The 17083-nt window shown below is 34.6% G+C and overlaps 3 protein-coding genes across 9 annotated transcripts; 1 reads left to right on the top strand and 2 right to left on the bottom strand.

Annotated features, from left to right (window-relative positions):
- Positions 1–639: 639 nt before the first annotated feature.
- LOC128216012 (melatonin receptor type 1B-A-like) lies at positions 640–4958 on the bottom strand. The gene is made up of 2 exons (XM_052922607.1): positions 4664–4958; positions 640–1511 (listed from the first exon to the last, which is right to left on the bottom strand). The coding sequence occupies exons 1-2, from the start codon at positions 4956–4958 to the stop codon at positions 640–642; spliced, it is 1167 nt and encodes a 388-aa protein (XP_052778567.1).
- Positions 4959–8493: 3535 nt separating this feature from the next.
- On the bottom strand, positions 8494–15745 carry LOC128216816 (melatonin receptor type 1A-like). 7 transcript variants are annotated; one of them, XM_052923493.1, is made up of 3 exons: positions 15706–15745; positions 14274–14724; positions 8494–9435 (listed from the first exon to the last, which is right to left on the bottom strand). In XM_052923493.1, the coding sequence occupies exons 2-3, from the start codon at positions 14563–14565 to the stop codon at positions 8591–8593; spliced, it is 1137 nt and encodes a 378-aa protein (XP_052779453.1). In that variant the 5' UTR covers positions 14566–14724; positions 15706–15745; the 3' UTR covers positions 8494–8590. The 7 variants fall into 7 exon arrangements, with proteins under 7 accessions (XP_052779453.1, XP_052779452.1, XP_052779451.1 ...); XM_052923492.1 differs by lacking the exon at positions 15706–15745 and adding an exon at positions 15274–15305; XM_052923491.1 differs by lacking the exon at positions 15706–15745 and adding an exon at positions 15214–15258.
- Positions 10116–12833, top strand: LOC128216817 (myb/SANT-like DNA-binding domain-containing protein 3). The gene is made up of 3 exons (XM_052923495.1): positions 10116–10377; positions 10561–10795; positions 11386–12833. The coding sequence occupies exons 1-3, from the start codon at positions 10211–10213 to the stop codon at positions 11776–11778; spliced, it is 795 nt and encodes a 264-aa protein (XP_052779455.1). The 5' UTR covers positions 10116–10210; the 3' UTR covers positions 11779–12833.
- Positions 15746–17083: the final 1338 nt, after the last annotated feature.

Below are 17083 nucleotides of genomic sequence, written 5' to 3'. Positions count from 1 at the left end.
ATACAATGCGATATTTTTGGCGCTTTTTGACTCGGGAATTTGTGGTGACGTAAATATTACCCTATTTATAAAGGCTAATATTTATATGTACCCAAGTCATATGGTTTATTCTATTTGATCATTAAAGTCAAATGAGATTAAGAAATGCATTGAAATTATTCAATATTTATTTTCCGCCTTTAAACTCCAACTCCGTACACATTGACAGCAAACATCATATGTTTATAATGACAAAGCATGACCATGTAAAAGATCTAAACAATAAAACGAATTCATAGGATATTATTTTGAGTTTTGGTGAAATAACGAAATTGAAGTAATATTGTTCACGGATGGTGCTGCCAGAGATGATAAATAACATGTAATAATAACAGTTCAAATTATCTTTAATCATGAGTGAAGACAATGTTGATTTGCACCGAAATGCAAAGGTGTTCTGTTTCTTTCATGATAATTTTCATAAAATATCAACTTAATTGGCGTTAATTGGAAGATTCTTTGAAAAATGTAGCGTCCTGACGTAAATTGGGTAATGTCGTTTAAAATCGAATAGTGAAAAAACAACGTGTTAGTCAGCCAAAATTATAAATGAAAACGTATTTTGACTGTTTTGATTGTAAACCATTGTTCATTAAATATTTATATAACAGTATCAGCAACGGCTTCTATTGTTACTGTAGCAGGACCCTGTTTCCGGAAGCCGTTAAGAGGCATTAGACTAGATGTGTCTAATGGCTTCAATGACCTTGACGTCAGTGGTGTTTCTATCATATTTTGATGTATCTCTATTCTATATACACAGGAGCACGCTTGTGTTTTACACAACAAAAACTTTTCAAAAACCTCTTTGTACGCCTTTGCAAAGTGTGTATTTGTCATGAAGTAGATAAACCAGTTCATAGACGGGTGCAAATGGGCAAATAAAGTAATGTATAGGTGGACTTCGTGCGGAAATGTGTCTTTCGAATCGATAACAATAAGAAGTGCGTAGGGCGTCCAACATGACACAAATACGGCGTAAATTAAAAACAACGTTTTAGCAAGGCGGAAACTCTTCAGCGGCCTGTCGACATTGTATGATTGAGAGGTTTGCTTCTGTATTCTACGTCTGTGTGTCCGGACGTAAACAAATATCCTCAGATAGCATAAACCCGTGATAAATGAAGGTATCCATACCAAAATGACAGAAAATATAATCGTGAATGGAAACGTCTCCATTCTGTCCCATATACATTCTAAACTTTTTCGATCAAAACCATGGTCACCTACGCCTGCTGTATTTATCAGGACGAGAATTATTCCAATAGCGTATAGCGATAATGATATTGCGAAACACGTTGTCTTGGTAAATATTTTGTTATACATGTCGTTGGCGCAAATAAAAACATATCTGTTCAAGCTCATGACAGCAATCGTCATCATTGACGTCACACACGATATGGTACAGATACTGGCAACAGTCTTGCAGAGTCCTGGTATACTCCCAAAGAAATCCTCTCCCTCTATCTTGGCTGAAAGTAAAACACAGTTGACGATTAAACATTAAATAAACTTCATCGATTTCAAGTAGTATTAATGTTGGATGCTACAATAGTGTAGAAAAAACTATGTAGTAGGGACCAATGCATATAAATTTCAAATATCCTCTGTATAACATTACATATATATATATTTTTATCAATGTATAAAGAAACATACATATCCATAACCTTGTAATCAATAAAAAAAAAATGGTTGTCCGTATTTGATTTGATATTTGATTATAACGTTTTTAATACCTTATCCCACATATCGATATTTAAGTGACATCCCTTGGATGTAAATTTGCCACCTCTTCTAATTTCTAAACATAATGAGCGACACTTTTATCCATCTATTTCTTTCTAATAATGGCATGACTAAGTGAAATTTTTAACACACTTCAAAATAGAATATTCTATCTTTAATTAGATGGCTCATTTTACTACTTTGCCAATTTCTCACATTGTTCCTGGTATGACATTTAATGATTTCATGGTCTATTAAGTTTGTTTCATGCAATCAGAAACAGTGGAGGAAATCCGTATAAAGAAAAACTAAAACATCCATGCAGTTTTGTTTTTCATACAATATTATCCTTACATTGGGGATGGGAACTTTAATCGGATTTTAGTTATAATTCAATTGATTTACCAGCCCTGCAAGATAATAGGCTAATTCAAAACCATGTTCTCTTATTTTGAAATCACAGAGACGGATTCAGTTGCTAAATCTAATTAAACAGCACCTGATCAATATGACAATGAGAGACGTATTATAAGTTCCATTCAGTGAGTTCAGTTTATTTGCAACGCCCTTGTTGACTTGTGTGTCTCTAAGTAATGGGCTTCCTTCACGTTTTTGAATTATAGGGTCAGATATTGAAACAGTTTGTTTCGTATGTGTTTTTAGCATTAGCTTGAAATGTTTGTTCTACTGTTAATAACTATTACAAAAATGAGACAGGAAATTCATTATTTATTAGAGCGTTAATTACGCTATTGGAAATTGAATCACTTAAGATTGTCCTTCTCAAAACCGAGTTTCGGATTCCTTTGCATTATGGTATTAATACGCGGGTCTCGTAAACTACATGCAGCTTAAAACCACAAATGAACTTCTTTTTGCTGATCATTCAAAGGCGTAACTCTTATATTCATTAAACATCTTTGATGATGTATGATTAGGCCTGGTTAAAGATTTTCGGCAAGGGAAGTGAGACATTCCCTGATATGGAAATGCTTAAAATATCAAATTTGTAGTATGTCTGTCTTATGTGGTCTTATGTAAAGGCGCCTTGGCCATAGTTTTAGTATATCTTGGTCCTTAACCTTATGCTTCTTAAAAGGGTTTGCGTTCAAAGTTTGTTTCGGTAGTTCCCATCGTATTAAATTATTTTAAGACATTGTAATGCTATACAATGGAATCATCAGCTTGTAACAAAATAGTTATTACGAAAAAGCTATGTGGACTTTCAAATGTATTTCTAATTGTGTGTTATTCTACATGTTTGTTTTCATACCGTTTGCCAAAAAATGCATTTTTACGAAAATATATTCAAACTTAAAATCCATGACAAGGTTTTTGTAAATGGCTATAGATGGTCTCCGGAAGTTTTATTTACCTCACACATAATGCAATACGCGAAACAACACTCAATCGTCCACTTATGTACATGTCGACGCCATGTGTGTTATCTGTTTGCTAAAAACTAATAAATCGTGCGGTTTATGTCCACGTATACTATTGTCGAAAACTATTCCCCGACAACTGTGTTTAAAGTAGGCACTTTATGTACCTATTTTCACGACGTCAGTGCTGAATTTATGCATAAACTATGAATATCAGCGTCCTGTTCCATACCAGTGTTGTTGAGCATGCGCTGCTTCTTTAGGAAGTGTGGTCTATGAATATTCTAGATATTGTCCGATGCCATCATCAAATAACGTGTTTTATAAAGCCCTAAGATGCCAGTTTCACACTTTTGCAACATTTCATAACAAAAATTAAAGTTGATCAATAATGATACAATAACAAAACCTTCTGCATTTGCACTTCTTTCAATGGTGCAATTACCAAGAAATAACAAGAACCACACATATCAATTAATATAGCCATTGATTCTAATTCCATTTCGATTATTCTTACCCAGATTCATAATTTCAACATTTAAAAAGTTATAATTTACATACCAGAAAGCATTAACGTTGATAAATAAAAAGTTTGGAAATTCATGGCAGTTTTAGTAAGACATGGTCAAACATATATATATATAAACTCTAAGGGTGCCGCATATCATTTGGTATAGCATGACGTTTACATCCACAGAATACCACAGCGCTAGCTCGTTAATTATTTATTAGCGCTATGGTAATAGGTCATGCTTAATCTAATGGTATGCGTCGCCCTAAGGGTGTAAAACGGGATTTTGCATTTTGCCGTCGTTGAACTATATATATATCTAGAAATAGGTAGAACAATCGTAATGAAATTGTAATAGTAAAGCATCGACTGAGCGCAATAGGGATGTTAATTAATGAAATGAGAAAAAACAACAACTTTAAATCATACCTTTGAAACGGTATGGGTTTTTGCTGCGCTATAACTAGTATCTTTTGCTCTTTAGCTTAATTATGCTAGTTTGTCGAAGAGCTCAAAAGAAAATGAAAGTATACATGTGTTAAGGGGAATTTTGTTCAACGACGATAGTTTCTTCTCTTACAAAATTACATCAAATCTTTTCACAATTATCGACACAAATGGTCGACAACGTTAACATAAGTGACTCCATATATTTATTTATCACAACATTAGAATGTATACCTTATTCTCATTTTAGATATAGTTTCTATATATAGTACCATGTACTATTAGAAGTAGAATGATTCTTTGTTAACACTGCATCTTAGAGAAGATTAAACTCGTATCGCAGGCAGGAAAAAGTTAGCTATGTACAATGCGAAGCACATGAGAGAAATGTTGCATCTTTATTTAATACAATTTTGTGATGTCAGTGAAATGATATTTTGTTTTGTTCTTAGCTATCGTTGAACACTGACGAAACTTGCAAAGACAATTTTCTTTTTAAATAACAATACTTGATTAAGTTGTGTGCGAGTTAAAACGACGAATGTTTTATATTTACCTATAAGACTCATGGGATCGGCCATAGTGGTTACATACAGGTCCGAAATGGCCAAATTCACGATGAAAATAGACTCCACTTTCCTTAGTTTGTTCTTTGTGGCAATGACAAACAGAATCAACAAGTTACCGAACGTTCCAACAAGAGACGCAAAGCCAAGTACAATTATACACGGAATTGCCAGTTCAGGCCTAATCTGCAGAAATTCGTGTCGTCCATATAAAACTGCACCTGATGGAATGTTGTCTATGAAGCTATCATTTAAAGTTCCAATCGTGTCTTCAGAGTTATTCATCTTTCATTATGTAATCCGAAAAAAAAACACATGATCGAAATGTTAACCTTTATCAGGTAAGAGACTGCTCTTAAAGCAAAATCGAACGTAGCCCAAACGGCGTTATTTTTCACTATGAACCATATAAGAGATTAATGTCGTCCATATCAAATTACACCTGATGGAATGTTGTCTATGACGCGATCATTAAAAGTCTTTCATTATGTAATCCGAATGAAACAAATATGTTCGAAATGTTAACCATTAAAAGGAACGAGACGGCTTTTAAAGCAAAATCAAATATGAGCCAAACGTAGTTATTTTCACAATGTTACATCGAAGATATCATGCAAACCTATAATCCTTTGTAGTCGGAAGGAAACCAATACGGACTCTATTGCCCGGCACGACAGTTGATCATAGGAATTATTTCCAATGCCAATCGCTTAATGGCAAAGCACTGGAACCCCGTTTCAAAATATGATCTTAGTGTCATAATTTTGTTGTTGTTTTTTGTTCAAATTTTGATTAAATTGACCATTAGCCAGTGTTAAATCTAAAAACATAATTGAGAAAATACAAACTAAATCTGTTGCCATTCCGGCCGTTTAAACTGATTTTAGTTGACTGAAGTTACGAATAAGATTATTTAGTGAACCTCTTGAAAGAACTATTCAGTTTGTTGCTGTCTTAGTTAATACGATTTTGCTTTAGAATAATAAGCTATCTTAATGATGTACGCATGCCAAAATGAAATGTTTAAGAAAATTCACAAATAGTTATTGGCATAAAATCCTGTTCTGTTCCATTCAGAGCTAATAAAAAACACTGAGCAAGTACTTATTTATGATACACTTTTGTTCCATCGAAAAATGTTTCTATGATCATTCATCGGAACATGTTTGTTTTTGTGTTTAGCATTGTCAAATAACATTTAGCAGAACTGAAAATAACATTAAAAGTCCAGTTTCAAACCAATATAAACCATTTTTATTGCATTTTGATCATGATCTTCTTCGGATGTATCATTCAAAATTTACTTAGCACCAATGGCATGGTAACTCATGCAAATATGCAGCAAATTTACGAAAATAAGTCGATATCAGTCGTTAATTGAAATGATCTTTGTGTCATACTTTCGTTATTTTGGTTAATGATTATGTGAATTGAATCAAGTTGGGAAAATCAACAAAATGGTTAGTTTCACTCAAGAGCTTATCAATAAAACCCAAGTGCCTCTTTATTACACATTTTTATCCTCTTTAAAGATATATTTTTATTTTGAATGGTTGGGTAATGTTTGTTTAAATCAAACTTTTTAAACTTTTTATGAGCTTTGTCACAATAGCATTTAAAATATGGGTCTGCTGTTTGGTTGGTAAAATCGTTGTGTTAATTAAAGTATACAAGTTTGTTTTCGTCAATCATTATTTTCTTCAAGTTTATGTCGCTTTCGAGAGAGTAATAGTACTTCCATTGCCTAGTTATATCCACGAATGAAACAACAAACCATAGACCGGAATCATGATAATAATGTTCATGATATATTGCTTCTTTACAAGTTTATTTGGTAGGTGTGTATGAGGCTTTTTCTGAAGAGACTTATTTATTGTGTTCCTTAATTGCTTTACGTTCTTATTTTAAAGATTATGAAGTAATTACCGATACTGAAATCGCAATCCACTGATCTCTGTTATTTCATACGGATCTTAATTAGGCTAACAATGACGTTGAAAAGGCATAGTATATGTCTTCTTTAAGTGCCCCCCACCGGGTAAAGATTATAAGTATCTTCCATGGCCGAGAGTGTAAGATAGCTTCATTCCGACCCGAGCGTAGGGTGTTTTGCGGAAACGAGGTTTACCGAGTTTCCGCAAAACACCCTGCGCGAGGGTCGGCATGAACCTATCTTACACGAGCGCTATGGTAGATGCTTTTTCTCCCACCTCAGTTAAACAAAATTAAGTAAAAATGTATTTTTATGCTGGAACTCTTTTGTGCTTAGTGAAAATAATTGCGTATGGATATGCGATAATTCGTGGTTGTCATGGATATTCGCGCAGTGATTCAGAGTATGTAAATTGTCTGATCGGTCTTTAAATAGTTCTAAGAAGAGTGAAGCATTATTTCTTGAAAGGTGCGTGAAATCTGTTTTCTGGTGACATTTGAAGCGAGAAATACTTAACTAGCGTTCTAAATACTGCCACAAGACAAGGTTTCTATGATGCGCTTTAAACAGACGCTACAGACGACAGTCTGTAACAAGGGAGGTAATTACAATGTGGTGACCATTAAAAGAAGTTCCATACGGGCATTTTATCTTCGCCCGTGGGCAAGATAAGAATTTCTAGCATGGTTAAATTAATGGATCAATTTATCTGAGGTGGGAGAAATAGCCGTTGTTTTCTGACTCGATGCAGTATATAACTATACTAAACTGATACGCACATTTATCCACCATATTGCTGTGATTTATTCGCAGGCTACTTATTGAACGCTAGCTTGTCAACTTGATCTAGTTTTATGTTCCTGTAATAAAAATTGATAACGCAACATGTTGTTCGAGTTAACAAAATGAGTTGGAAATGTACAAATATGAGCATAAGAAAATGATAAGTAACAAAAACAAGAGCTGTGAGTACCGAACGTCCTTGATTTGAATACATCAACTTATATAAAAAGGATACTCAAGAGAAAGCAAATCCTGACTGTAGTCAGGTGCGGATCCAGGTTTTGACGTTTGTGGGGTCGTAAGTAGCGTAAGGTTTTGACTTGCACCCCTCCCCCAGAACATATATTATTTGGTTTTAACAGTTAAAAGTTTTATTGTTTGTCGGAAATGGTTCAATGGTGGCGTATGTTAATACTTTTTTCTCCTATATTGAAAAATAAACTCGACGGATTTAAGGGGTGTGCTCCAGGTGTGCACCCTCCACCCTGGATCCGCTAGTGTTAAGTTTCCATAACTTGTATGCTCCAGGTATGGCAAAAAGGACGATTAGCATTTAATACAACGACATTATAAATGGGCTTGCATCCAGGAAACACTGCACTGGTTGAAAGCAGAAAATTGACAGATACAGGAGAAAATATAAGCTGCTTGAGTAATTATTTTCACAACCATAACCTGTCATTTCTTTGTATCACACATGGCTGTACACACTATTCCGAGCGAAATAGTTTGAAATATGTTTGACATAATGATACATAACAGTAACCATGTTTGGAAGTGTCCTCTTTTCATTGGTATATACATAGTCCATAGTGGAACAGAGCTTAACCGTGTAATCGATAACGTACAGATAAGTTATAATGTCGTTGACTTATACCACCTTAGTTATTGGACACACTTCTTGACAACATTGTAGTAAAAATTGACTTTACCCGCAAGAGCTTTGTGTTCGTCTATAATTCAAGTAAATTGTGTAGGGGGTGCAGTAAATATAACATACTATATTGTTTCCGAACATCAACTTCCTATTTGTAAAACAAATGAAAAGCATTGCTAATTTGTATTATAAAAAAACTGATAATAAGGAAAAAGCATACAACTAAATGAAAAAGTATTTTTATGACAAAATCTTCCCAACTCAAACAATAACAATACTGTATTTTCATGAATTGTTAAGTTCAAATACATCTTGATACCATTCCTATGTCAAAGTCATCTCCACTTGATCACAAGAACTCGAGTACGTCTGACTATGTTCCAGGTTTGTTTTCTTAGCTTTCATAGATGACGGCGTCATTGTCCCAGCTTTATTTGAATCGTCAGAGGTGACACTCACCGGCAGGGCGCGACGTTCACTCAAACAGCAACTTGCAAATACTTCTTTGTATGCATTCGCAAAATGTTTGTTCGTAAGATAGTAGATCATCCAGTTGAGTGAAGGATGCAGATGCGCAAACATTGTTATGTACACATGCACTTCGTGTGCAAAGGTGTCTTTGGAGTCCGCCACCATAAGCAGCGCATATGGCGCCCAACATGTGATAAAAGCAATGTAGATGACAAACAATGTTTGCGCAAGGTGATAACTTTTCAACGGCGTTTGATTTCCACCCAAATGTTTTCTATTCTCTTTCATCCTTAGTCTATGTGTCCTCACGAACATGTATATTCTCAAGTAAAAGGCTCCAATGATAATCGAAGGAATCCATACCAGAACAATCGAAAACACGACTGTAAATGGGTACGTTGCCATTCGGTCCCAGATGCACTCTAGACTTTTTTTATCGAAGCCATGGTCGCCGACGCCTGCTGTATTTAAAATGACTAAAGTGGTACCAATAAAGTAAACGGAGACGCATATGGCGATACAGCGTTTCCTAGTAAATATTTTCCTGTATATGTCGTTTGCGCAGATGAAGAAATACCTGTTCATACTCATCATAGCAATCGTCATTAGCGATGCCACGCATGATATCGTGCAAAGACTCGCAACGGTCTCACATAGTCCCGGTACCTTTTTGAAAAAATCTTCTCCTTCAACTTTTGCTGAAATATATAATTAATATGCCAATTTAGCCTCGGATATAGGCAAACGTAATCGTAAGAATTTTATAAAAGCAACATGAGCCTAAAAATGACATTTCCTTGTTTGTTGTATCGGGTAAACTTATCGTCGATATTGCATGAACCGCAAGGGGCTATGACGTCATTAATAACACCAGTATTGATATTTAAAATAATAAGTGTGCGGTCATTTACCAATGGCATTCGAAGTTAACGTTTTCATCTACGAAGTACGTTGCAAAAACAACTTTCTTTAAAAGATGTTCTCATGTGTAGAAAATTGTGCCGAAACCCTTCATTTTGATATGCAACATTTGATTGGGTTTTAAGAAGTATTCGGTAAGCAAGACAGTGGAACGCGTTACCTAGAAATAGACTGCATGCGTCTTGTAGACTCTCAAATTCGTTCAAAGCTAAATGTTATGCAGGATTAAGATTGAAATGATAGAAGTATTCATAAATCGAGGTCTCTTTCAATTTGCCAGCGTTTGAAATACAATTATCATTTCTCTTGTTATCGATTCAACGGCCAGTCACTCGAAGCGAGGTCAAATAACTATCTGTGAAGACGCCAGCCAGTGAGTAAGCCGATTATATTTGAGTTGTTGAGCCTTATCGTATAAACAGTTTATTGGAGATCGGATTTAAAAGGATCTCCCAGCTTTTCGCTAGGATTATATTCAAATACATCATTCACCGTTCAATCAATAGTCGTTGGTTCAGTTGGAGTGATATAGATGTACATGGTTTACTCACTATGCCACGTCTGAAAGGAACAGTTGTGTTCTCAGCGTTTGAAAAAGAATTCTTCTTAGCATTAATTAAAAAGAATGAGAAGGTTATATTCAGAAAGGCTAATAGCACGAATGAAATACTTGAAAAAGAAAAGGTCTGGACAAATTTAACGACGGAGTACAATTGCAGGTACTGTGTTTTTATCAATGTTTTAAAGAGTGCTATGTATTTTTATAATTCATTAATTTATTGTTTGTAATACAGGTAAATGTAGGGTTTTTTTGGGGAAATTTTAATTTCAATAAAGTCCACGCATAAACTACAGTAAAGAAAAGCGGCGTTTATACACTTGTTTTTTTTTCTGATTTTAAGGAAAGAAGTCCATCCAAGAAGCACTCAACAGTTGAAAGTTCTTTGGAAGAATTTAAAGACGCGAGCAAAAAGCGACGTCGCGGCGATTCGGGGAAAGTTCTCGGAGACGGATAGGCACGCAAATAACGTCAACCATATCGGATATCACCCTGAACAAGTATGTTCGATGGTTAAGACTGAGCCATGCAGTTTTTCAAACGATTTCACAGACGATACCAATGTTCACCACGACACAGTACGTATTATACTTATTGTTTTCATATAGAATTCCAAATTAAGATGTATATATAAGAATCTACACGAATTAGTTAGCTATGACATGCTAATATCATCCTTTATCAATCTTTCTTTATTCATTTTCTTAAAATATAAATGCACGATAATTGTTATAAGAAAACTGCAAGATGACGGAAATAAAAGATCGTTGTTTAAAAAATCCTGTACTGTCAATATGAGCAGTGGAAGTTATAATGGTTAGGTACGAGAGGGAGAAAATAAACAACACAGTTTTCAAAGAAACACAGTTTTTAGATCCAGAACCATTTTCTAGCCTTAGTGCACAGCAATAAGTTAAAGTCAAATGCAAATTCATCTATGAGTCTATGAGTTTATTTGAAATATGTGTTGAATAAATGCAAAAGAGGACGCATGTTCTTAAATAGTTAAGCATCATGTTGAAAACATATCAGTTTCTTCAGAAAATGAAACCAAGTCTACTTTGCAAATAACAATGTTTTAATGCATGCAGGAAACGAAGTCATTCAAATTTATAAGATCACACTTTGACCACATTTCATCACAGCAAAACTATCAATATTGTTTCAGGTAATTCCTGAAGCAAGACATGAGGAATTCAGCGATAACGGACATGTCGGAACGTCAATCGGTTCAAGCAACTTGGAAAACATTATCCATTCATCTGAGTTTTTGGGCCAAAATTCTGTTTCTTCCGGCCAATCTTTTGCCACTGATATACATTCATTGTCTCAACCTGCCAAGGTTATACAAACACCCTTCCATGTATTCAACCCAAGTGTTGAAATTGGTATCCTGGAGAAGCATGAACATGAGGTCAAAGTTAAACTCCTACTTGAAAAACATGCTTATGAAATGGACTCGTTAAAAATGAAAAGACGCCATGAACAAGAACTTTTTGAGCAACAAATGAAAGTTTTGAAATTGCAGGAAAAAGAAATGATATGTAAACTGTATGTGTAACGTGATAGCTACATCGAAGCATATAATCATATATCACGCCTTCAACATGAATGACGCACCGCCGGAAGTCGAGGTCTGGTCACGCGGTGACCCCATATTTTGCCATACCGGGTCACTTAGTCTTAATACATGTATTGTACCCAAATGACGTCTATTTTCCGATCAATGAATGAAGCATGTCTCATATAGTGTTGGCTTCTGGATCAATGTAAACAGGTTGTTGACGTGATATATACGTGCTGGGTCTAGTAGGTGACCCGATATGAGATATTCAGGGAAGAGGGAACCATATTCGGGTATAAGCTTCGCTCTCATCCATTACGGTTTCCTTTGCCACGTATATCCCATATTAGGTCACCTATTAAACCCGTACTTTATAATATCTAGTTTATTGTTTGTGATGTTCAAGTTATTGTTTGAGATTTGTTAATACAGTGAACACACTACGCACAACACTTTAAATCATAAGTGTTCAAAACATGTGATTTTACGGCATATGTAAACAGAATGTTGATGGATGCTACGGCACATTTGAAGAGAAAGTTGATGGATATTTCGGTACATGTACTATGGATGTTTCGAGCATTGTTCAGCTGGACATGAGAGTTTTTCACTAACCATTATTTCCAAAACTTTGTTACAAAACCAAATCCATGATGACCGAATTAGAACAAGGTATGCATACGCAAAAGATAATTAAGAACTATTCGGTAGCTCAAGCGGATAAGCGGAGCCAGCAAAATAAGTAACTTATTTGTAACAATTTCACGCTTTGAATAGCATAAATTGTTAAATAGGAATTTGCATCTTATATATATGCAGTCATCCTTCATCATCTTTAGAAATGAGAGCAAATCTATATTGTCCGGCTAAAAGAATGTTCAAAATACGTATACGTCAAATAAGTATGGGCTTCATGAAGCCATTCACGCTCAAAATTACATAACTACATTTGGTTTTGCTTATTATAAGGTACGACTGTATATGTATATAGTATACACTTATTTGAACTTTAAAGTTTGTTTCATTTACCAGTGAGAATTAAACATTTCGGATAGGAAGTTGACTTTAAGTGTTTTCCTTCCCATTAAGTATCGATTACGACTGTGTCTTATTCCTCTGCGTCTTTATTTTGTTTAAAGATGGTACTGGGTGAAATCCCCTTTTATGTACTCGGTTTTCAATGGTTTTTATTAGTAAGGGTCTCGAAAGAGGGTAGGATTGGATACGCAGGAAAAAAAACAGGCACTGAAATTTTGAAAAAGTTCGCCAAATGCAAGTAAAAGATATTCAAAGCGTTAAAAAGGGCTTGCTCACATATTTTAAGCAGCATTTTTGTTACACAATACGCAAATGCAGTAAGTCTACTTTCTTCATGGAAAAACACACAACTGACTGATACTCATTTGAACAAACTTGTAAGTCCTAGCCTGAATCCATTCAATTTTCAGTAATGTTACACACGCTTTTTGGCAGCATCTTATGTCATTTTTAAAGAAAATATTAATAATGACGCCGTTAATTGAATTGTTGCCGATGTTATGTATGCAATAGGCGCTTTCTACTTAGTTTGTACTATTTGTCTTTTCGATGTCTTACACTACCAATCGTGAGCGAGTCTTTTGAACGACAAACTGAGTGTCGCCTGTTCCGAGAGAAACACCACATATGACATGTTTTTCGGGGAATTTGACATTTTTTTATCAGTTAAAAAGGTTTCAGAAATGTTTGCTAAAAGAAGTTAATAAAGAAAATGTTGTTTAAAAGACTACACGTGAATTTGCGTAAATAACATTTGTAATAACTTCTTCCTTCCTCGTGGCATTGCAAAATTATACTCCAGAATTTCAATAGCTAGCTTAATTACATGATTACTCGTCATGTGACTTGTCTTCTGAAAATTACCGACCACTTCCGAAATGGTATTTTACAAGATCATTTGGTATGCATGGGGAGCTGGGAAACACCCTCATGTCTGTCAATGATTTGCTCCACTACCTAGATCAAAACTCATTCCATTAGTAATCGTATCAGCCACTTTGGCTAATATCTCAATCACAAAATTTCTCGTATGCTAAACTGGTTTCCATACACATCCTTATCGAGCATGGATTCTCATAGCTATATGATTGTATGCGCTATCTGATGATGATTGTTATCTTCTTGTATTCATTTTATAGTGTAATTGTTCAGTTATTAGTTTTTTTATCTTCGATCAAGTCTGTGGTATCGTAGTTATCACCGGCGGCTGGTTAGTCTCTATCTTTAACGAGCGTATAACTTATACTGGTGTTTTATTTCTACGCGAAAGAGCAATGCAAAATGCTCAACATGTATACACCACATGTCTTTTGTGAAGCGCTTCCACGCGGTGATATCACATATTCGATACGCACATTAACGGAAAAATCGTCACAGTTATATTATTCGTTCTCAACCATTTACAATAAAACTTATCAGGTATATTGCCAATATAAACATGTATAAAGCCTTACCAATAATACTCATTGGATCGGCGATCAGAGTGACGTACAGGTCGGATATGGCCAAATTGACAATGAACGTTGACTCCATTTTGTTACGCAAACTCGATTTTGTTGCTATGACGTAGAGGATGAGCAGATTGCCAAACGTCCCGAACAATGAAGCAATAGAAATAATGATTATACACGGAATTGCCACTGCAGGCTGTGTCGTGATAAATCCATGGCGTCCAAAATAATCGTCATCACCACCTTTGATTTGTTCACTGATGTTGTTTGAAGCGATGCTCTCTATTCCATCCATTTTGACAGGAAAAGTATATTCGTTTTACGTGAAAAAGGGTATTATCCGGGCTGCAATGAAGTATCAACCTTAGTTTATGTTTCTAACACACAGACTGTATTCGTCAATATCCATTTATCTATTATCCCTCTCGATGATTTTTGACGTCACGATGTAAATCTATAAAAGAAATATAATATAAAACAATATAATCATCTACGACGATAAAACATTCGAATAGATTAGCGAAAGTATCATGATCATAGAATTATCTTAAATGTTGCAAGAATGTTATATATCTCGTTTCTGACCTATTATTGTATTAAACTGTTTTGCCGACTTTAGCTTAAGGCCGACGTCTTCGCTTTAATAACGAATTATGAAATATCCTTTTTTATATAAGATATAAATACAATATTCATAAGAATCTTGCATGACCCGGATTATTCTGAATTTCCATGATCAGTACGTGGATAATTACAAAAGCAACACATAAACACTTAAATACATTCTTAAGTATCGCAATCGTTTAATTGCAATATATCTCGATCAGGATGCAGGTTTACTTAAAGTTGATCAAACTGACTTGAAAATAGTTCATTATCTCACGTCCGATTTTATTTCCTAAATATTTTCTTCAATAAACATAGGTTATAATCAATTCTTAACTGTATATAACTTTTTATAAAGAAAACATTTTAAATTTAATCAAAGCCGTTCAGATATAACCTTTATAAAGTTGGTGCTTGTACTTCCTGCTTAGTCATTTAGCTGTCGTAAAACAAGCTATGTAAATACACATGTCTGCCTTGTTTATTTTGATATAAAATACTACGTGATAAAACATATTATTTATTGGTTAAGGCAAGGCTATATCGGTCAATTGCTCTTGTTTAACGAAATGAACTTGTTTTGATTTTTCTTCCTGTTAATAATAACTTTATAAACAAAACATGAGAGAGCAGATTGGTAACTGTATATATTAAATTGATCCTCACAAAGATTGCGGTTGTGCTGAAGTAATCACCATATCTGTCTGTCGACCTTTCGTTCCGTCACCTTGAAAGCCAAATGTTCTTAATCGTAAATGGACACTAGTTCTATGTAACAATTAAGAAAATGGCAATCAGTATCGAAATCTTATCAGAATGTAACCGGTACCTGACTATTTAATATTCTCCCCAAACTTCGTCCATGGTGTTTGCTAGTTGTCGTCTGCTCAATCAGGATAATTAAAAATGACGTATTCGTTGAAATTCAATTACCGTTTTAAATGCTGATGCAAGGGGCTTTAAGAGTGTTTCACATTCGAGATGGATATTTATATTATTTTTTTATATTTATACACACAAGTTAACTTTTGTTTCGCTGAGGGTTCCAATGCGTTACCCAAACATTTGTTAATACATATGTTTTGATGGTCAGGGTTGTTAGGCTTTAGTATTTTCCACTAAAAAGGGACATATTTTACTATTTGGCGTGTCCCTGCGTTACCCGAACATTTGTTTGTGAATATGTATTGATGCATGTGTGGTCCGTCAGTGTTGGTTGTCAGGCCAAAAGATTGTCCTCAAAACTGGGACCTATTTTATCTTTTACTATTTTGCTTGTGATTTGTATTGTATTGGCTATGTTTTTACTATTTCTCTTGCCCATGCAGTTTATATTGTAGTATTAGCTATAGCTTTAGTTTGTGTCTTGTCCCTGGCATAAGGTTCATAGTACAGCATTAGCTATGGTTGTATTATTATCTTGTCACTGGCATGTGGTTTATATTGTATCATAAGTTACGTGTTTTCCTATTTGGCTTGTACATGTGGTTTTTGTTGTATTCTTCAACTTCACTTCCTGATGGTCTTATCTTCAAGGGACATTGATCAAACATTATTAAAATTTAATGTTCTTTTTAAAGTGTTTAGCGTATTGCAAAAAAAGGCCATTTAAGTGGTATCATGTGTCTTTATATCTTCCTTACTTAGACATTGGGATCTCTTGAAGGAACTCTATAAAGTCATGATATTATTGAACGAGGTCGGTGTTTTCCGTTTTTCAAATGAGTCTTTGAAAACTTCACTGTCAACAAAACTCAAATCAATACATTTGTTATTCATAAGTTAAAATATGAAAAAAAATCAGTTTTCTTAAAATGTTTTTGATCTGTCATCGAGATATTTCATGTATGTCCTTTCAATCTTCAGTAAACAACCAATGACCTTGACACTGTGAAAACGAAACATGTGAATAACACCCTAATAATTCTCCAAAATGATAGCTCTTGTAAGGTTTATTTGGTTATGGGTTATGGGTACTCGAAATGTGTTCCATACAGCAATAAATTAGTTCTAAAAAAACTTTCGAAAGTGAAATGTTTGTTCGTTCAGTTTGGTTTATATATGATATGCAGCGGTATATGATCCTATTTAAGGAATGACTTGAGTTATTGATGTCATTATCTGGGTATGAACCAATTGGGGCTGGAAAATGGTTGTAGAGTCCGAGAAAGCCTTGGTAAAAACTGAAATGACTGAAATGTCTTCTA

The sequence above is a fragment of the Mya arenaria genome, chromosome 14 (genome assembly GCF_026914265.1).
Source record: "Mya arenaria isolate MELC-2E11 chromosome 14, ASM2691426v1".
NCBI classification, from domain to species: Eukaryota; Metazoa; Mollusca; class Bivalvia; order Myida; family Myidae; genus Mya; species Mya arenaria.
This window is presented reverse-complemented; position numbering and strand designations above follow the sequence as displayed.

Bases quoted from the DNA above. Each gene is read 5' to 3' on its own strand.
- LOC128216012 (XM_052922607.1), bottom strand. From the start codon at position 4,958: ATGAATAACTCTGAAGACACGATTGGAACTTTAAATGATAGCTTCATA. The intron at 1,512-4,663 runs GTAAATATAAAA...TTTTACTTTCAG, and splicing joins CGATCCCATGAGTCTTATAG to CCAAGATAGAGGGAGAGGAT.
- LOC128216817 (XM_052923495.1), top strand. From the start codon at position 10,211: ATGCCACGTCTGAAAGGAACAGTTGTGTTCTCAGCGTTTGAAAAAGAA. The intron at 10,378-10,560 runs GTACTGTGTTTT...TCTGATTTTAAG, and splicing joins ACGACGGAGTACAATTGCAG to GAAAGAAGTCCATCCAAGAA. The intron at 10,796-11,385 runs GTACGTATTATA...ATATTGTTTCAG, and splicing joins CCAATGTTCACCACGACACA to GTAATTCCTGAAGCAAGACA.
- LOC128216816 (XM_052923493.1), bottom strand. From the start codon at position 14,565: ATGGATGGAATAGAGAGCATCGCTTCAAACAACATCAGTGAACAAATC. The intron at 9,436-14,273 runs GTAAGGCTTTAT...TATATATTTCAG, and splicing joins CGATCCAATGAGTATTATTG to CAAAAGTTGAAGGAGAAGAT.